Source organism: Lynx canadensis, chromosome C1, assembly GCF_007474595.2.
Source record: "Lynx canadensis isolate LIC74 chromosome C1, mLynCan4.pri.v2, whole genome shotgun sequence".
NCBI classification, from domain to species: Eukaryota; Metazoa; Chordata; class Mammalia; order Carnivora; family Felidae; genus Lynx; species Lynx canadensis.
In genome coordinates, this window is record NC_044310.1 from 214,776,248 (window position 1) to 214,794,278 (window position 18,031).

Sequence of the window (18,031 nt, forward strand, 5' to 3'; positions counted from 1 at the left end):
GGTTGCCCCGCTACTTTTCCACCAGAATGACTTGTAGTAACATGTAGCCTTGAGTGTACTGTGAGCCCGAGCACCCGACTTGCAATTCTGTCCACACTGGACCTCTCCGGAATCTTCTCATGTCTCTCCTCTTACCTCTCTCTCTCTCTCTCCTCTCTCTTTTTTTTGTTAAGTTGATTTATTTATTTTGGCAGGGGGAGGGGCAGAGAGAGAGGGAGAGAGAGAATCCCAAGCAGGCTCCATGGTGTCTACACAGAGCTCACTGCGGGGCTCGATCCCACGACAGCGAGATCACGGCCTGAGCCGATGTGAAGAGTCAGATGCTTAACCAACTGAGGCACCCAGGAACCCCTCTGTCTTACCTCTGTCAATCTTCCTTCTCCCCCAGTCGGCTGTCCTCAATTCTATGACTAACAAACGCTTCCAAAGCACTTCTTGTGTGCCAAGCCCTGTCATTACTGCTCACAGAAGCTCTGTGAGAGAGGTACTGTTGTTATCCCCATTTTAAAGGTAGGGAAACTGAGGCACAGGGGGCTGAGGAATTCACCTGCGGTCACATAGCTACGTTGTGGCAGACACAGGGTCTGAACCCAGGCAGCCTGGTACCAGAGCCCGGGCTCTGCCCTGCTGTGCTTAACGGTCTATGCGTGCCCACCATGTGCCCAGCCCACCATGTGCCCACCTGAAGGTGCTAAAGTGATAGTAGGTGGGGCTCTCACCTCAAGGAGGGTCCGGCTGGGTTCCATGAGAATCACAAAGCAGAGGCCAAGCTGTGAGGCATAAAAGCCATGCTCTCCCCTGGCACCGGGTAGGGTGGGACAGACATTGAGAGGACAGGGAGGTGGCGAGCGAGGCCTCTGAGGGAGGCGGCCCCGAGCCGCGGTGGGAGTCGGAGACTCTCAGGAGGCGTGACGTGGACGGGCCAGCTGATGCCTTGCTCCTGGTAGAAGGTGGGGGGCAGGCCTGCTGCTCTGGGGGTCTCGCTGGGAGTCCCGGGCATCTCCTCAGAGCCCAGCTCTGAGGCCGGTGGCCCTCCAGGCTGGTGTTCCTCTTTCAGAGCCCAGAATGAATGTCAGGACCATCTACCTGGCCATCCGGGTGGTCAAGACCACCCTCTCTGACACCCGCTTCAAGGTAACGGGGGCAGACACCCGGAAGGGGATGGGGCTCGGGGCACTCTGAGGGGGCGGCGGAGGGAAGTCCGGTGGGCGGCCTTCACTCCTCTCCAGCTCTGTGGGGAGGGCGGCCTGCTGGAGGCCCTTTGATGGAAAACCTGGCTTCCTGGCCAGCACTGAATAGGGCTGGAGGAGTGTGAGGCCCACGGGAGCAGGACCACAGCTCTCCTCAAGGACCTGGAGTTGCCCGATGAAGGGGCCCAGCCAGCACCCTGGACAGAGGAGAGGCTGGGTGAATCCGGCGTCCTCCAGAGCTGCGTGGCTGCCTGAGGGTTTTGTGTAGCCTTTACTGCATTTGAAGAAAGCAACTTGAAATTGGAAAGATGCACACCTTGCGCCCTCCAAATAAAGGCCCCCAAAACCCCACAGTCCAGTTTCCACTGTAGCCACGGCCACCTTGGAATGTAGCTTCAGTTCTGGTCGTGGGTCCAGGAGGGCGAGGGTCTAGAGGGCATGGCGGGGGGGTGGGGGGGGATTTGGGCTGGAGATTTAGGCCTCGCTGTTCTCAAAATGTGGAGGCCGTCAAGGGAAGAGAACAGGTTTGTTCTGTGCTGCCCCCACGTAGGGTTTTGCAGACATGAGCCCAAGCCTGGGCGGGCCCAGGATAAGAGTCAGGCTGTCCCCTCCAGGGCTGCCTGAGAAGGGAGTAGCCTGTCTAGAAGGGAGTGTGCTCCCTGTCTCTGGAAGGCTCAGATAGGGCTCCTGGGTGGGCCTGCTGCAGAGTGGGCGCCCCTGGACGAGGCAGGGGGTGGGGGCAGAGTGGGTGGTAGCCCCTGAGGCTCCTTCCCGCCCAGGGCACCCCCAATTCCTGGCCGTCTCAGGTCACGGGATTCGGCGTTAGATGCTGAGCCCTTCTCCCCCGGAGCCCATCCCAGTCCCCGGCTTGTCTGCTGCCCGTCCCCACAGGTAAGGATGGCTATTCTCCGCATCATCGGCCAGTTGGCTCTGTCTGGCTACCAGGACAGGATCAAAGGCTGGGGCCTGAAGTACGTGTCTGTGCAGCTGACTCTCTCCACCTACAAACTGGTGAGTGGCCCTGATATGCAGACCATGGCGCAGCCGGGCCTTGGAAGCGGTTTCCGAAGCACTGAGGCAAGAATCCGCCCGGTGTATCTGTGCTCGAACCTGCGTGAGTCTGCGTTCATGACACAGGCACAGAGACGCAGTGAGCTGTAGGTAAGGGTGGGCGCAGTCACGCCAGGCAGGGAATCCAGAAAACCCTGGAGACCCGGCTCCGGGACATGGAGCCTCACGGGGGTGAGGAGGCCACACCGAAGGCTGCAGGGCACCCGCCCGTGAGCAGGGACCCCTCGGTTCTGCCTTCCAGACAAATCGCCGGGAGAGCTTTTATCAGAGGGACCTGGAGGAGAAGATGGTCCACAAAGTCACCATGGACACCGTGCGGATCATAACCTCTTCCGTCAGTGGGATGACCAACGTGAGTGGTCACCCTGCAGCCGACAGCTTGACTTGTGTGGGTCCCACACCAGGCTCGGAGTGGAGGGAGCGGACAGGGCAATGACGCATGCCCAGAGCTCTGTGTTGTTTCTTCTCCCAGTCCCGCTGCCTGGGGGGCCTGGAGGGCCTCCATCTTCCCACCACCCGAGCTCTTGTCCTTGAAGGTCCAGTTCCAGAGCTGGGTCCTTGGTGGGAGCTTAGTCCCCCAGACACTAAGGCAGTGCTTGGCACGCAGAGGGCCTCAATAGGTATCCATTGACTTATTGCCAGAAATGTGTCTATTACCTTAAAGCCCCTGCAGCCCAGGTGTGTGTGTGTGTGTGTGTGTGTGTGTGTGTAGATATGATTTTAATTGTTTAATTGCACAAGCATCCAGTGAGTTCCTAGCACGTGAAGACACGAAGGCTTATACTGCGAGGGCTCCGTGTAACCCCAAGGAGGTCACAAGCTTAAGAGGGAAACAAGGGTGTCAACTTTTCATTGCGATACAACGTGATTTGGCCAAAAAATTTACCATGATAGCATCAGGAGGGAATCCTTGTCCACTCTGTGAGACTCTGGGCTGGACGCTCCCTGGCCGGGGGCAGCTTATCTGAATAACAGAGAGAGTGAGAAGATTCACGGTGGCCACAGCCCAGGGGGCACCCGCTTAGGGCCAGTCCTGGACTCACAGGCCGGCACCGTGGGGCGGGCCTGACGGATCTCGTGTGGCCACGGATGCCGCCGCCGATCCTGCCTCTCTGCCCCCAACCCAGGAGTTCTGGCTGCGGCTCCTGTGCTACATCATGGAGACAGATCACACCGAGGCCTTGACTCCCATCTGCATCAGTCTCACAAACCTGGTGGAACGCCAGCCGCGCACCAAGGGTGTGGAGGCCAGCGTGGCCAGCAACAGCAGGCACGGTGGGCAGCGTCCCTGTGCTGGCTGGGGGGCTCGGGCGGGCCGGTCACTCCGTGTCTCCGAGTGTGTCTTCTCCCCGTTTTCCAGGAAGCGTCTAGGAGTCCAGACAGCCAGGCCGGAGGCCCTTAGCATATCTGAGGAGGGGTTGAAATGGAGCCAGCTTCCTTTGGCGGGTCATTCCTCGCATCCCTTCCCCCTGCACCCCTCCCAGGACCTCACCCATGGTGAAGGGTCCTCTTCATGACCTCCTCTAGGCTCTGGACTAGCACCCCCCCCCCCCCGATGTCTTCTAAGCCCCGGCGCAAAGCGCAATCCTCCCTTCTTCCTAGGATCAACCATTTAAAATGATGTTCTTTATGGACCTATCACTGGTCCCTGTGCCAACCCATCCTCTGTTCTGGGGGCAATGGGATGCTTCAGGAAAGTACCTTCTAGGGCAAAGCCCTTCTCAGGGCACAGGGGCATGGGAGCATGGGGCGTCTCCCAGGATCAGCTGGGCAGCTTCAGCAGGGTCACATCTCCTTCTTCCTCAGTGGATCTGCCTGCGCCCCAGAAACTGCTAGCCCGTCTCCTGGTGAGTGGCTCACCCAGGCTGTGCCCTGGGCAGACTGAGGCCAGGGCCCATGGCATCTCTCTCTTGAAAGCCCCCCCAAGGGAGGAGGGAGCTAGACACTTGGCAGGACAGAGCTTTCCGGGTCCCTTTGATTCCCCTTGGGTACATGTGGCAGGGGCTGTGTGCTCGGATGCCCAGGAACCTGGTGGGAACGTGCTCCCACATTCCTCTGCTCAGCCTCTGAGCAGCCCCAGCGCATCCCCAGGACACTGCCAAGGGCCCGCCTGCCCCTGGGGGCCTTGCACGCACGCGTTCTGCTCCTTATGTTGACTCTGGGCGTTAATCCGTGCTCTGCAGAAGCCTGGGGTGGGGAGAAAGCCCATGATCTTGCCCCTCTTCTTTCTGGGAACAAAGTGCCTGTGTGGGGGGCTGCCCTGCCCCACTGGCATCTGGGCGTCCCCCACCCAGGTGCTGATGTCATCCCCCTACAAGGGGGAGGGCCGTGGGATAGCCATGCTCAACCTCCTAAGGACCCTGAGCCAGAGCATCGCGCCCGCCATGGCTGACATGTGGGAGCTGGAGATCCCGCTGCTGGTCAAGTACCTGGAAGGTGAGGCGCCCGGGGGCCCCCTCCCCGCGTGCCTGCTGGCGTACTAATCACCTGGCTTGAAGTGGGGAGGGGACGACAGCATGTGCTGAGCCCATCCGTGGAGGGCTTCGAGTGCCAGACCCACGAGGCTGACCCAGAAGGGAGCAGCGGGAGAAAGTAGCACACGTGGACCTTCTTTCTTCAGAACATACTGAGTTTACTTGGAATCAGAAGACCTGGGAGGACAAGCTAATTCAGGTGAGGACATGATCCAGCTTGCTGAGGTTGGGCTGGGAGAAAGGGGAAGGGTGCACGGTGCACTGGAGGGCCCTCGGCGGGGTCGGCATGGGGAGTTTAGGAGTCCTTGGAGGACACATTCTCCTTCTGTCCGAGAAGACTTGGGGAGCACCAGGCACGTCCACGGCTGTGTCTGCCAGCAGGGGAGAACAGAGAGCCTTCCAACTTGGGGAACCATGTGTTCAGGAAAGCAGCACGGGGTGACCCTCCTCCCTCCAGCATCAAAGCCACAGCTGTTCTCCAGGCTCACGGGATCAGGGTTCGATGGGTAGAGCAGTCTGGAGATTGGGGAAGGGGGCCAGAGAGGGTGAGTCACCGTGACTCAAGGTCTCACAGCCCTCCCTCAGCCTGGGAGAGGACAGGACTGGGGTCCTTGGGCACTGCCCACCTACATCTTCTGTCTCCTCAGTTTCTGAGAAACTCCCTTAAGAAGACTCGAGGTTCCAACTGGAGCTTGCGTCTGAGCAAAGAGCTGAACAACCAGATCGAAAGCTTTGACAGCCCCTCCCTGGAGAAGGTTTGTCCTCACAGTGTCAAGACAGTTCAGACAGGGAGGGGACACCAGGGACAGTGGGATGGAGTCCCGCACTGTGGGTGAGCCCAGCTGTACCTGCAGCTGTCCACAGGGTTCTGGGAGGAGAGGTGGGTGGCTTAAGTCAGTGGGTGTTTGTTTCTTGCTTTGTGTTGTTTTTCTTTAAAAGCCTGCTTTGCTGAAGCTGGGGCCTCCTCTCCAGTCGCCATCTTCCCCACCCTTCATCTCACTTTCCACCTGAAGTGGTCTCCTAGCAGAGTCCAACAGGCAAGGGCTGAGATGTGTGAGCAGGTTTTGGGAAATAGTGAAAATGGTGAGGGTGACATTGAGCCACGGAAGGCTAAAGGGGTGGCTGAGTTCTAGCTCGGCTGTGAAGAAGATGAGGCTGGGAGGGGGACAAAGGAAGAAAGAGTGGGCAGGCTGGGTTTAGAGCTGGACTCCCAACTGTCCCCACCCCCACCGGTAGATTGCCGGATGTTATTCCACACATCCGACTCATCCAGCTACTGGCTCATGACCACGTATGTGTATTTTGTTGTAAAAAGGTTTTTTACAAAACTGTGAACATAGTTGAGAGAAATCAGAGAAGGTCTCAATCAACAGAAAGGATCCCGTGTTCATGGCCTGGAAGATGAGATAGTCAAGATGGCACGCTCCCCAAATCTATCTACATGTTCATTGTGATTCCTGTCATAAACCCAGCTGGCTTCTTTTCTTTTCTTTTCTTTTCTTTTCTTTTCTTTTCTTTTCTTTTCTTTTCTTTTCTTTTCTTTCTTTTCTTTTTTCTTCTCTTCTCTTCTCTTCTTTTTCTTCTTTCTTTCCTTCCTTCCTTCCTTCCTTCCTTCCTTCCTTCCTTCCTTCCTTCTCTCCTTCTTCTTTCTTTCTTCAGAGATTGACAAGCTACTCCTAAAAGTCATGTGGGAATACAGGGGGCCCAGAATAGCCAACATAATTATGATTAAAAGAAAGACAAAAGCTGGAGGGCTCAAATGTTGCAATTTCAACACTTCTTACACACCACTGCAGTGAACAAGACAATGCAGTGCTGGCATAAGGATGGGCAGACAGAGTGAGGTAATAGAATTGAGAGTGTAGAAATAAACCTCACATTTACTGTCAACTGACTTTGGGCAAGGCCTTCTTAGATAGATACACTAAAGGCCCAAGTGATGACAGAAAAATAGATTAAGTCGGACATCATCAGAACTAAAAACTCTTATGTTGAAAATCAAACCATCAAGAAAGTGCAAAGACAGCCCCAAGAATGAAAGAAAATATTTTCAGATTAAGTTCTTAATAAGGGATTTGTATCTAGGATATATAAAGAACTCTTATAACTCAATAACAAAAAGACAGGCCAGTTTAGAAATGGGCGAATGATATGAACAGACATGTCTTCAAAGAAGGTACATGCAGAGTGAATAAGTACGTGAAAAAATGCTCGAGATTATTCCCATTAGGGAAAACACAAGTCAAAACCATAAGGACATACTACTTCACACCCACTAAGATGACTATAAGAAAAAAGACAGACAACAAGAAGCATTGGTAAGAACGTGGAGAGATTTGAACACTCAAATATTGTTGGTGTGAATGGAAAATGGGGCAGCGGCTCTGAAAACCTGTCTGTCATTTCCTTGAAATGTTAAATATAGGGTTACCATATGACCTAGGAATTCTACTCCTAGTTGTACATGCTCAGGAGAAGTGGAAACATACATCCGCACAAAAACTTATACATAAATGTTCATAGTGTGATTCATACAGCCAACCACAGAAGCAACCCAAATGTCCACTAGTGGATGAAAGAAAAAACAAAACATGGTCTATCCATACAATGGAATATTGTTCAGCCATTAAAAGGAATGAAGTACTGATTTATGTTACAGAAAGGATGACCCTTGAAGACATTATGCTAAGTGACAGAAGCCAAATGCAAAGGAATGCAAGTGACCACATATTATATGATCCTGTTTACTTGAAATGTCCAGAATAGGCATCTTTTTAGGGATGGAAAGTAGATCTGTGGTTTCCAGAAACTGCAGGGAATGTCCAGTGATGCTAACGGGCAAGGGATTTCCTTTGGGGGGGGGTGACAAAAATGTTCTAAATTTAGATTATGATGATAGTTACCCAACTTTGTGAATATACCATTAAATTTGTAAACCTTAAATGGGTTGATTTTATGGTATGTGGATTATATCTCAATGAAGACGTCTGAGAAAAGGTTTTACAGGTGTCAGCCAAAAATTATGTTTATCCAAATAGATAGCCTTTGTAGGGGAGTATGTAAAATAACAAAAAACAAGTGTATCTTACAGATAGTCTTCTATAGCTAAACATAAATCTGCAGGTGTAAGATCTTATCTGATGTCAATTCAAGGACAGATATCCTTTTTATTAAAATTTTTTTTAATGTTTATTTTTGAGAGAGATAGAGCATGAGTAGGGGAGGGGCAGAGCAAGAGGGAGACACAGAATCCGAAGCAGGCTCCAGGCTCTGAGCTGTCAGCACAGAGCCCAAGACGGGGCTCAAACCCACGGACTGAGAGATCATGACCTGAGCCAAAGTCAGATGCTTAACTGGCTGAACGCCCCAGACGCCCCAGACCAGGCTTGATTTTATATCCTGGTTGTACCCCTCCCCACCTGGTTTTTCATCTCCCCAAACAGCAACTGCATTTACAGTCTAGAGATGCTGTGTGGGTTAAATGAAATAATGCATGTTTGTTTTTGTTATTTTTCCAAGTACACACACAAAACTCTTACAAATAAAAGAGAAAACAGGAGAAATGAGCCAACAGGACATGGGGAAAGAATACAGACAGGGATTCAGGGACTGGATTGTGAGAATGTGCAAAGGTGATCAGCACGGCTAATAATCAAAGAAATGCAAGAAAACGTGGATGGTCTGCCTCTCACTGGTAACGTCCTATGTGACAGAGGAATGTGGGGAAATCGGTGTTCTAGATTGGTTAGTGTGAGTTGAAACTGGCTCGACTTCCATAGGAGGGAAATTTGGTCCCCCACTATTTATAATACGCTTGCCCGCAAACAGTCCGACGCTCCAGAATAACCTCGATGTTTATTTCAAAGAATGTACGAAATGCATAGATATCTGTGCATTAGAGAAAGAAATCTAGAGTGTTATGTAGGGAACTCTCCACGGCAGCAACCCCTGGAGGGTGGAGTAGAGAGGCTCGAAGCTCCCTCTGTTCCTGTGCCTTTCCAGGGCTTTCTGTATCGGGCCCTGGGTTTCACACTGGCCACAGGCCTGGAGGCAGACAAGGTAGAGACATTGCTGCTGGATCTGCTGTACAAGACAGACTATGGCAACGACTTTGACCGGGAGGTGAGGGTGCCCTGTGGCCCCACCCCCATCCACCAGACCCCTCTGGTCCCTCGGGGATATGGGCACTTGCGTGGAAGCTTGTGTGTGCATGAGCATGCATGCATATGTGTACTGGTGTGTGTGTGTGTGTGTGTGTCTGTGTGTGGACCTGTGTGTGCATAGGGGCGTCCATGCGTGTGCTTGTGTGTGTGTGTACGTGTGAGGGGCTCCTCCTCTGGCTGCTGCCCTCTGCCCTCACCCCCGCTGGCTGTGTCTGCCCGCAGGGCGTGATTCTGTGCTTTGGCCTGTGTGCCCGTGGCCAGGTGAAGACAGTGCTGAATGTGCTCCATGACTTTGAGGAGAGGATCCAGGAGTCGGAACAGTCCTGGCAGATCGGGGCTTGGCGGGTAAGGCACCCTCGCTCCACAGTCAAGTCTCTGGGGGTCGCATAGACCAGTGCTTTCAGCACCAGCCAAGGTACCTGCTAGATCTCAGTAGCAAACTCCCCCTGGTATCACCTGGCCCCGAAATGACTGAGATCCGGAGGCCTCCCCCCAACAAAGCTTTTCAGGGTGCGTCCTTTCAGGGCCCAGATATTACAAAGGAGCGCTAGCCCACCGTGGGCTCCGCAGAGCAGCACTGGGTGCTGATGGGAATTCAGAGTCCCAGGCCTCACCCACACCCACTGGATCCGAAGAGGCTGCTCAGGTAGCACTCAGTGTAGGTATTTCCACGGGTCAATGGCACTGGGGTGCAGGGCGATCATGCCCGCTGTCATATAGAAGAGAGCACTGAAGCTTGTGCAAAAGCATGCAGATGGCCACTGAGCCGAGAAGCCAGGAGCCAGGCCAAGGCAGCCCGTGGGCCGACCGCTCGAGGGGGCCCCTCTGCCGCAGGGTCACAGGTTGGCTGAGGCCCCAGTGGGCAACCATCCAGAGTCCCCGATGCCTCAGGCTTTGGCCTTGACCCAGGACCCTCGCCCCGGGCGTCTGGCAGTTTGGATGGAGAGAATCAGGAGCATCCCAGGCTTCTCCACAAAGCGGGATCTGAGACGTGGATTCGTATCTGAGGCCTGGCAGGGCACGGGCAGCCCTGCGCGCCCTCCGTGGTGGGTTCGGTGGCCTGTAGCACCTCATCCCGGCATCACGACAGCCCCTGGCCCAGAGCAGGGCCTGGCAAGGTGTAGGAGCTCAGTAAAGGTGTGTTGAACAAATGAGTGAATGAATGAGCGTTTCAAGGTATCAGTGGAAGCACCTTCTGCTGACTCAGTGGCTCCTTTGGTCATGTGACCGGAGACTGTCCACATGCAGCTGGGGTGGCCAGCTGAACCCCGACACCCCCCTCTCCTCCCCTCCCACCCCCCCCCCCCCCCGCCGGTGGTTCTTCCTCTTCTGGCTGGGCTCGCAGAAGGACCATCCCTGGAGGCGGGAGACGGTGAAGGGCGCCCTCATGGTCATGTACAGCTGCGTGGCCTCGTACTGCCACCCCCAGATGCTCCTCACCCACGTGGACACCCCCATCACGGCTAAGATCATTCACCACTTCTCCAGCAGCTGCCAGGTAACCCCGGGAGGCTGCACCCCCCCACCCAGAGCCGGGCTGGCTGAGAGCCACCTGCCTTGTAATCCGAGCACCCCGCCCCCCACCCCAAGTAGGCACCAGGAGTCCCACCTGACACCCAGCTTTGGGGAAGCCCATTTTTTTCAAACTGGGTGTTCTCGGCTCCAGGGGGAGGTAGGGGACAGCCTTCCCCACCGCAGTGCCAAGTGGGCGGTTATGGGTCCCGGAAGTCACGGGACAGGTGCCCCCTCCTCCCGGCCTCGCTCTCTCCCTCAGCCCTCGCCTCTGCCCCCTCCCCTCCCGGCATCTGACCCAAGACAAGGAGTGGGGTCTTCAGGGATGTAGAGAGGCTCGCTACTTTCTTGGAACGGCAAGGAGGGGGAAGCACAGAAGGGAGCAAAATCTATTTCGTTATTGTTTCTGAAGTTGTGGCAAGATACACATAACACAATTTGCCATCGTCATCATTTTTAAGGTGCGCAGTTGAGGGGCGTTAAGTACACTCACATCATTGTGCAGCCGAGTCCACCAGCCCTCTCTGGAGTTCTTTGTCCCGTAGAACGGCCACTCTGGGCCCGCTGAACACATGCCCACGCCCCCTCTCCCCAGCCCCTGGCAACGCCCGTCCCACTCTCCGTCTCTCTGGAGTGACACCCACAAGCGTCGCGTTTAACTGGGATCACACTCGGGTTGCCTTTTTGTGGCTGGCTTATCTCACTTAGCCTCAGGTCCTCAAGGCTCGCGCATGCCGTAAAGGCGAAAACGATTTTTACCTCAACTTAGATTTTTTTTTTTTTAATTTTTTTTTTCAACGTTTATTTATTTTTGGGACAGAGAGAGACAGAGCATGAACGGGGGAGGGGCAGAGAGAGAGGGAGACACAGAATCGGAAACAGGCTCCAGGCTCTGAGCCGTCAGCCCAGAGCCTGACGCGGGGCTCGAACTCACGGACCGCGAGATCGTGACCTGGCTGAAGTCGGACGCCCAACCAACTGCGCCACCCAGGCGCCCCCCTCAACTTAGATTTTTATCTCAACATGTCTCTTGGGTGACACGCAGGGCACGGTGCCCCTGGCCGGTGAATGGTGTGAGCTGACCGGCATTGCTGTCCTTAGGGGGGTTGAGGGAGGTGGCGTTTTCAGAACGCTGTGCCTTGTCCGGCACCTGGCTGGCACCCTGGCCTTGTGGCAGAAGCTCGGGCAAGGCGGCCGAGGGACAGAACGAGGCCTGCCGTCTCTCAGGGTGCCCTTGACTCTGCCTCTTCCTTGGCGCAGAGGAAGGAGTGCCCTCATGCCGTGGCGGGGTCCTTATGAGAGCTGTGGCTTGGGCAGCCTGAGTCTTTGGGCTCACTCCCGACGTGCTACCTCCTTTCCCTCTTCTTGGTCTGGGCGCAGGACATCTGTCTCAAAATGGCCTTCCTGAACAGTGTGGTGCAGGTCACCGATGCCATCGGGAACATCAAGGACCTGGAGGACTTTGAATTTGCCCAAAAGATGAGCCTCACTGGCATTATAATAGTAAGTCGGGTGAGAGGCGTCCTTGCTCCCGGGTGGTTTTGGGGTCTGACTGCTGACCGGCTTCCCCTCGCTCAGAGGTTTTCAGAGTCCCTGAGGGCATCTGAGGGACAAGGGGGCCACGGGGGTCACTGAAGCCCCTCCCTGTCTCGGTTCCACTTCCAGCCAACTGAAGGAGTTCCGAGTACAATATCTGTCTATCTGACAAAGGGTTTGATGGCCAGGGATACTGTGGTGCCCGGAAGCAGCTCGTTCCAGGCTGGGAGACAGAGGGCCCCCGGGTCTGCCCCGTGGTGGCCCCGTGTGTTTCTCCACAGGGGGGGATCTAGATTCAGCCGCAGGCAGGTCTTAGAGCTCTTTTTGTTTGCTCCGAACTTCAGTAAGATCTAGAAAATGTCAACTGCCTGAAGGCAAGAAGCCGTGACAGAGGCTGATAGAGTTGTGGGAGCCACAGCCCTTCAGCCCCAGACCTCCCCACTCCCTCACGATGCCCTGGGCCCCTGGAAAGCACCGCAGCTGCTTTGGAAGCTGTGCCCGAGGGAAGTGACGTGGGGTGGAACAGGAGGCCCCGAGAAGGAAATGAGCACGCCTGCTCCCGCTCTGGGCCGGCAGCGATCCGTGTGTCATTTCACGCCAGCCGGGCACTGTTTTACACGTGACAGCTCAGGCGGGGGAGGCAGTTTGCCCAAGGACACACGGCGAGCAGGTGGCGGGCCTGAGCGAGAAGCTCCGGTCTGTCTGGAGCCCCCCTCCTTCTCACACCGGATTTTGCTGCCCCCCCGAAAATGCTAAAAGGCCACGTGATCCTGAAAAGAGCGAACGTGGTATGGGTGTCCGCACCCCACAAAGTGCCAGGCCTTGGACGCTAGCCCCCCCCACACTCACTGTCCTCTCTGGTGGGCTCCGGGTGGCTCATTCACCGCCCTGCTGTGCCGGGCAGGCCACCATCAAGGCGGAACCCACCGACAGCCTGGTTTCTCCTGTGCGGACCATGGCGATAGAGGCCCTCTCGCACCTGAGGTGAGCTGGGCCCCTGTTCCGGCCCGGGTGTCTCCGTGGGGAGAGGCAAAGTCCAAGACCACCCCTCAGTGTTCCTTGGGGGGCCACACCCACTTTGCCTCCCTGCTTCTGCAGCAGGGGTCTCGGGCAGCAGCCCTGGGGGCTGGGCCATCTAGTTGGGTTGGGTGGGGTCAGGGAATTCATTTATTGATACGGTACTGATGCAGTTAATACAAAGTAATATAATACCTGAGATTTGCCCTCCTGGAGCCGTCCATTCACTGGTGGGGAGGTAGGGAAGAGAAAGAAGTTATGGAACATCAGTGGTTAGAGTGGCCGGGTGGTCTCTGGGAATTCTGCACCCGTCGGGGCAGATGCAGTGTTTAGTCTCATAACCACCTGTTGCCTGAAGAGGCAGCACGTAGGCAGATTTGAAATAAATTTCACACACATGTCTTCGGGGACTCGGAGGTAAGATGAACACATGCAGAAGGAATCATGGGTCAGAGCTGAGTATTTGTGGGTGAACAGCAATAACAAAAAAAAATCTGAGGCCAGAAGAAGAAAGGGCTATGAACAAGATGCAATTCTGTTGATACAACAGGGGAGATCAGAAGGCATTGGCATCTGGCTTTTGACCTGGGCTTACACAAAAGAAGACGATCTGGGTAGGAGCTGGAGGTCCCAGCAGGGTGAAATGTAGGACCCCTTTGGGGGGCAGTAATTTAAAGTTAAAATGGCATGGCGGCTCCCAACCAGGGAGGCACAGTAGAGCCAGCTGGGGACCTGTGAACAATACCGATATCCTGGCCCCACCTCAGACCTTTAAATAAGGATCCCTAGAGCCTGGTTGTGGCCCTTGGGTACCTCAGAGCTTCTCCAAGTAATGCTAGTGAGCACCTAGGCTTGGGAACTATTGATGAAGGGATAGGAGAAGGGTGCCCATCGGGCAGCCAGCTACCACCCCTGAGAATTCACTAAAGCTCAGCCGGCTGGGCTCCTCTCCAGAGTTTTTGATTCAGTAGCTCTGGGGTAGGGCCAGAGAATTTGCATTTCTAAGAAGCACCAAGGTGATGTTTCTGCTGCCGGTGCAGGTATTCGGCTTGAAAGCCCTTGGGCCAGGGCCAGCCTCTGAGGCAGAGTCCATGGTCAAGGCCAGGGAGTAGCAGTGGAATATTTCTGAGCAGGAGAGGGAGAGGCTGAGAGCAGGCAACAAGAAAGAGAGCTGGCCTTTGGTCCCTGGGCCTCCCCATCGATCGCAGACACAGTCACTGGATACTGGCGACCCGGTGAAGCCAGGGCACCTGGGGAGGGATGCATGCCTGCACCCTCAACCGAGGAAGCTGGTCTCTCCCTCATTCTGTGACATGCCTCTGCACCCTGGACTGAGCAGTGGGGTGGCTGGGTCTCAGTCCCCCTCTGACCACCCCTCTTGTCCACTTCTTCCCTTAGCAGTCTGAAGCCTTTCTACTCCACAGAGGAAAACAATGAACTGATGGATATCAGTATTCACTCTGTCATTTCTCTTCAACCCCCACTAGAGGACAATGAGTCCATTCAGGTACGTCCCTCTGGGCCACCTCATTTTCTGGGTCAGGTCTTAGAAGTTTCCAATAACTTGGGCAGTGCTGAGAGCCCACCATCCCCAACCACCTGTGAGTGCAGCAAAGTGCAGTAGGCTCTATTAGTTAGTATAAAGTAATGCTAGCTGCTGTAACAGCTAAACCCTGAGATCTCCATGATTTAACAAGAAGATTTATTTCACACTCAAGTCAAGTCCAGCTGGCAGTGGGGGTGGAGAGGGAGCTGCTGTGTGCAGTTATTCAGGAACCGAGGCTGGCAGAGACCCCACTATCTTCCATGCGTGGCCCAAGGTCTCCCTGGGTACTGACATCCAGTAGAGGAAGAGAGAATGAGAAAGGGTGTCGAGGATGTATGAGCCACTCTGCCCGCTTCTCATTGGCCAGAACTCAGTCACATGGCTATGCCTAGATGCAAGGGGTGCTGGGAAATGTAGTTCCTGACTGGATGGCTGTTTCCCAGCAACAAGGTGGAGAAGGAGGACAAATCTTTTGTGGACAGGTAGCCATTTCTGCCTCAAAGTCCTGGTCCTGGATGGGGAGTCAGAAGAACTGGATTCTGGGAGTTCAGTTTCCTCCTTTGGAAAATGGGTTCCTCTTCAGAGGTGGTCTTGTGTGTCACATGAGAATTTGGGTGTAAAGAACCCAGTCTAAGCAGAGGTAAAGGGGTGGTTTTCAGATCATTTCATACTTCCCAGCCCTGGCACGGGTCCTTGCAGAGTCCTGGTGGGTGGCTGTGCACACTCCCTCATTGCTGCCCAGTGCTCTCCTCTCTTGGCCATAGACCCTGTACGCAAATGCGCTTCAGGCCCTGGAACACCTGATGGAGGGCCTCATGCAGAGGCAGCTGGACCCCAAAGGGCTGCAGGAAATGGTACATGTGAGTTCCTTGGTGGAGGGCCAAGAGCCAGGGATGGCCACGCCCCCCAGAAAGCTGGTCTGAGGGCCAGATTCTATGGAAAACAGGGGTATGTGTTAAAAATTGTTTCGGTAACTGTATTTTGATAAAATTTCAGATTTGCTGAAAAGTTGCAAAAACAGTACAAAGAACTCCTGTATACCCTTCACACCTCGATTCATAGTTCTTACCAGTTGTCACATTTTCTTTATCTCTCTTTCTCTTCCCTTATCTTTCTTGTTGTACACACAAACACACACATGTACACACACACACACACACACACACACACACACTTTTTGAACCATGGAGAGTTACTTGCAAACATCAAGGACAAGAATGCCCTCTTATATAACAATGGTACAATGATAAAAATCATGAGGTTTCATGTTGATGATACCATGCTGTATTCTAATTGATGGCCAATACTGAAATTTCACAAATTGTCCCAATAGTATCCCCAATAGGTGTTTCCCCCATCTAGGCTCTAAGCAGGATTACCCAATGTGTTTAGCTGCCACATGTCTTTAATCTGCTTTAATCTGGAAAAATTCCTCAGTCTTTATCTTTCATAATATTGGCATTTTTGAAGGGCATTGGCTAGTTTTTTTTTAATTGGGTTGTTTGCTTTCTTATTATTGAGATTTCAGAGGTTTTATATATTCTGAAAGCAAGTCCTTATAAGATATGTGATTTACACATATTTCCCCCCAGTCTGTGATGTATTTTTCATTGATTTCATAGTGTCTTTTGAAGAACAGAAGCTTTAAAATGTTGATGAAATCTAATTTATCATTTGTTTTCTTTAATGGATCATGGTTTTGGTGTTATATCTAAGAAGTCTGTGCCTAACCTAAGCTCACAAAGATTTTCTTTTAGAAGTTTGTAGTTTCCAGTTTTATAATTAAGTCTATGAAACATTTTGAGTTAGGTTTTGTATATGGTGTGAGGTATGGATCAAAATTTGTTTGGGGGCCTCTGGGTGGCTCAGTCGGCTAAGTGTCTGACTCTTGATTTCAGCTCAGGTCATGATCTCATGGCATTGTGAGATCAAGCCCCAAGTCAAACTCTGCATGGAGCCTGCTTGGGATTCTCTCTCTCTCTCTCTCTCTCTCTCTCTCTCTCTGTCTCTCTCTCTCTCTCTCCCCGTTTCTCTCTGTCCCTCCCCTGCTTGTGCTCACATGCATGCATGCTCTTTCTAAAAACAAGTAAATAAACGTTAAAAAAATTGTTTGTTTGCTTGCTTACACACAGATAACCAGTTGTTCCAGAACCATTTGTTGGAAAGACTTTTGTCCATTGAATTATCTTTGCATCTTTGTCAAAAATCAATTGGCCATGTATGTGTGGGTCTGTATCTGGTACCTGTTCTGCTCCATTGATGTATTTGTCTGTCTTTACACCAATGTCATCCTATCTTGATTACTGTAATGTTAGTTATAATAAGTCTTATGACCAAGATCAGATAGTATGAGGCACTGACTTTGTTCTTTGTTGCTGCATTTTACAAATATTCATACGTTGTGTTCCCATTTGTTTCAGTTAAAAATACATTTTAATTTCTCTTTTAATTTTTTCTTTGACCCGTGGGTTATTTAGAACTTCCCAAATGTTGGAAGACTTTCCAGAGATCTTCCTGTTTTTGATTCCTAATTTAAATCCGTTGTGGTCTGGAGACATACTTTGTATAATTTGAATCCTTTAAAAAAAATTTTTTTATGTTTATTTAGTTTTGAGAGAGAGAGAGAGAGACAGAGTGTGAGTGGGGCAGGGTCAGAGAGAGAGGGAGACACAGAATCCGAGGCAGGCTCCAGGCTCTGAGCTGTCAGCACAGAGCCAGAGGCGGGACTCGAACCCACTGACTGCGAGATCATGACCCGAGCCGAAGTCAGTTGCTCAACCCACGGAGTCATCCAGGTGCCCCAAATCCTTTTAAATCAACCGAGACTTATTTTGTTGCACAGTATGGTCTATCTTGGTGAGGGCTCTGTGTGCACCTGTATATTGTGTTGGGTGGAGTGTTCCTAAACATCAGTTAGACCAAGCTGGTTGGTAGTGTTGTTCAAGTTTTCTCTTCCCTTCCTGATTTTCCATCTTCTTGTTCCTCAGTTTCTAAGAAAGAGGTACTGAGGTCTCGGAATCTCACCATCGATGTATTTCTCCTCCGAGTTGTAGTAGTTTGGCCTCATGCGCTGCTACTGCTACCGCATGTGTGAACATTAAGGCCCTGGGGTGCAAGGTGGGCGACGATCCTGCCTCCTTCACCTGCAGGCAAACATTTGGAACGGGGCCGAACGCATCAGCCAGGCGCCATCTTGGTGAGGATAGCTGGGGACTGTGGACTCTCTGTCCACAGCCGCATCTCCCTTGCAGGGGTGCCCGGAAGGAGAGGCAGAAGTATCCAGAACCACCCAACACCTCTGGAAGTCAGAGTCTTGAGTGGGAGAGACCAGGCGGGCAATAACCAGCTGGGAAAGGCTGGCCTTGGGATTTTAATGTCCCCTTCTGTGTTCTGGGCTCTACCCACAGCTCCTGGAAAAGTGGATCTTGTCGGAGAGAGAAGGGGAGCGGGAGAAGGCCATGAACCTCCATCTCCGTCTCCTGCAGATCCACGTGCAGAGCGTCGGTGTCTGCGTGAGTCCCG

General features: G+C 53.1%; 1 protein-coding gene across 1 annotated transcript in view; it reads left to right on the forward strand.

The window, feature by feature from the left end:
- Nucleotides 1–18,031, forward strand: part of MROH2A (maestro heat like repeat family member 2A) — a 43,670-nt gene that overhangs the window by 13,411 nt on the left and 12,228 nt on the right. The window contains exons 10-25 of the mRNA XM_030326115.1: nt 1,058–1,134; nt 2,082–2,201; nt 2,503–2,613; nt 3,389–3,536; nt 4,068–4,108; nt 4,556–4,697; nt 4,882–4,934; nt 5,383–5,490; nt 8,738–8,857; nt 9,121–9,243; nt 10,244–10,396; nt 11,791–11,913; nt 12,851–12,930; nt 14,365–14,470; nt 15,274–15,369; nt 17,917–18,021. Coding sequence (XP_030181975.1) covers nt 1,058–1,134; nt 2,082–2,201; nt 2,503–2,613; nt 3,389–3,536; nt 4,068–4,108; nt 4,556–4,697; nt 4,882–4,934; nt 5,383–5,490; nt 8,738–8,857; nt 9,121–9,243; nt 10,244–10,396; nt 11,791–11,913; nt 12,851–12,930; nt 14,365–14,470; nt 15,274–15,369; nt 17,917–18,021 — 1,706 coding nt within the window. The remainder of the gene's footprint in view (nt 1–1,057; nt 1,135–2,081; nt 2,202–2,502; nt 2,614–3,388; nt 3,537–4,067; nt 4,109–4,555; nt 4,698–4,881; nt 4,935–5,382; nt 5,491–8,737; nt 8,858–9,120; nt 9,244–10,243; nt 10,397–11,790; nt 11,914–12,850; nt 12,931–14,364; nt 14,471–15,273; nt 15,370–17,916; nt 18,022–18,031) is intronic.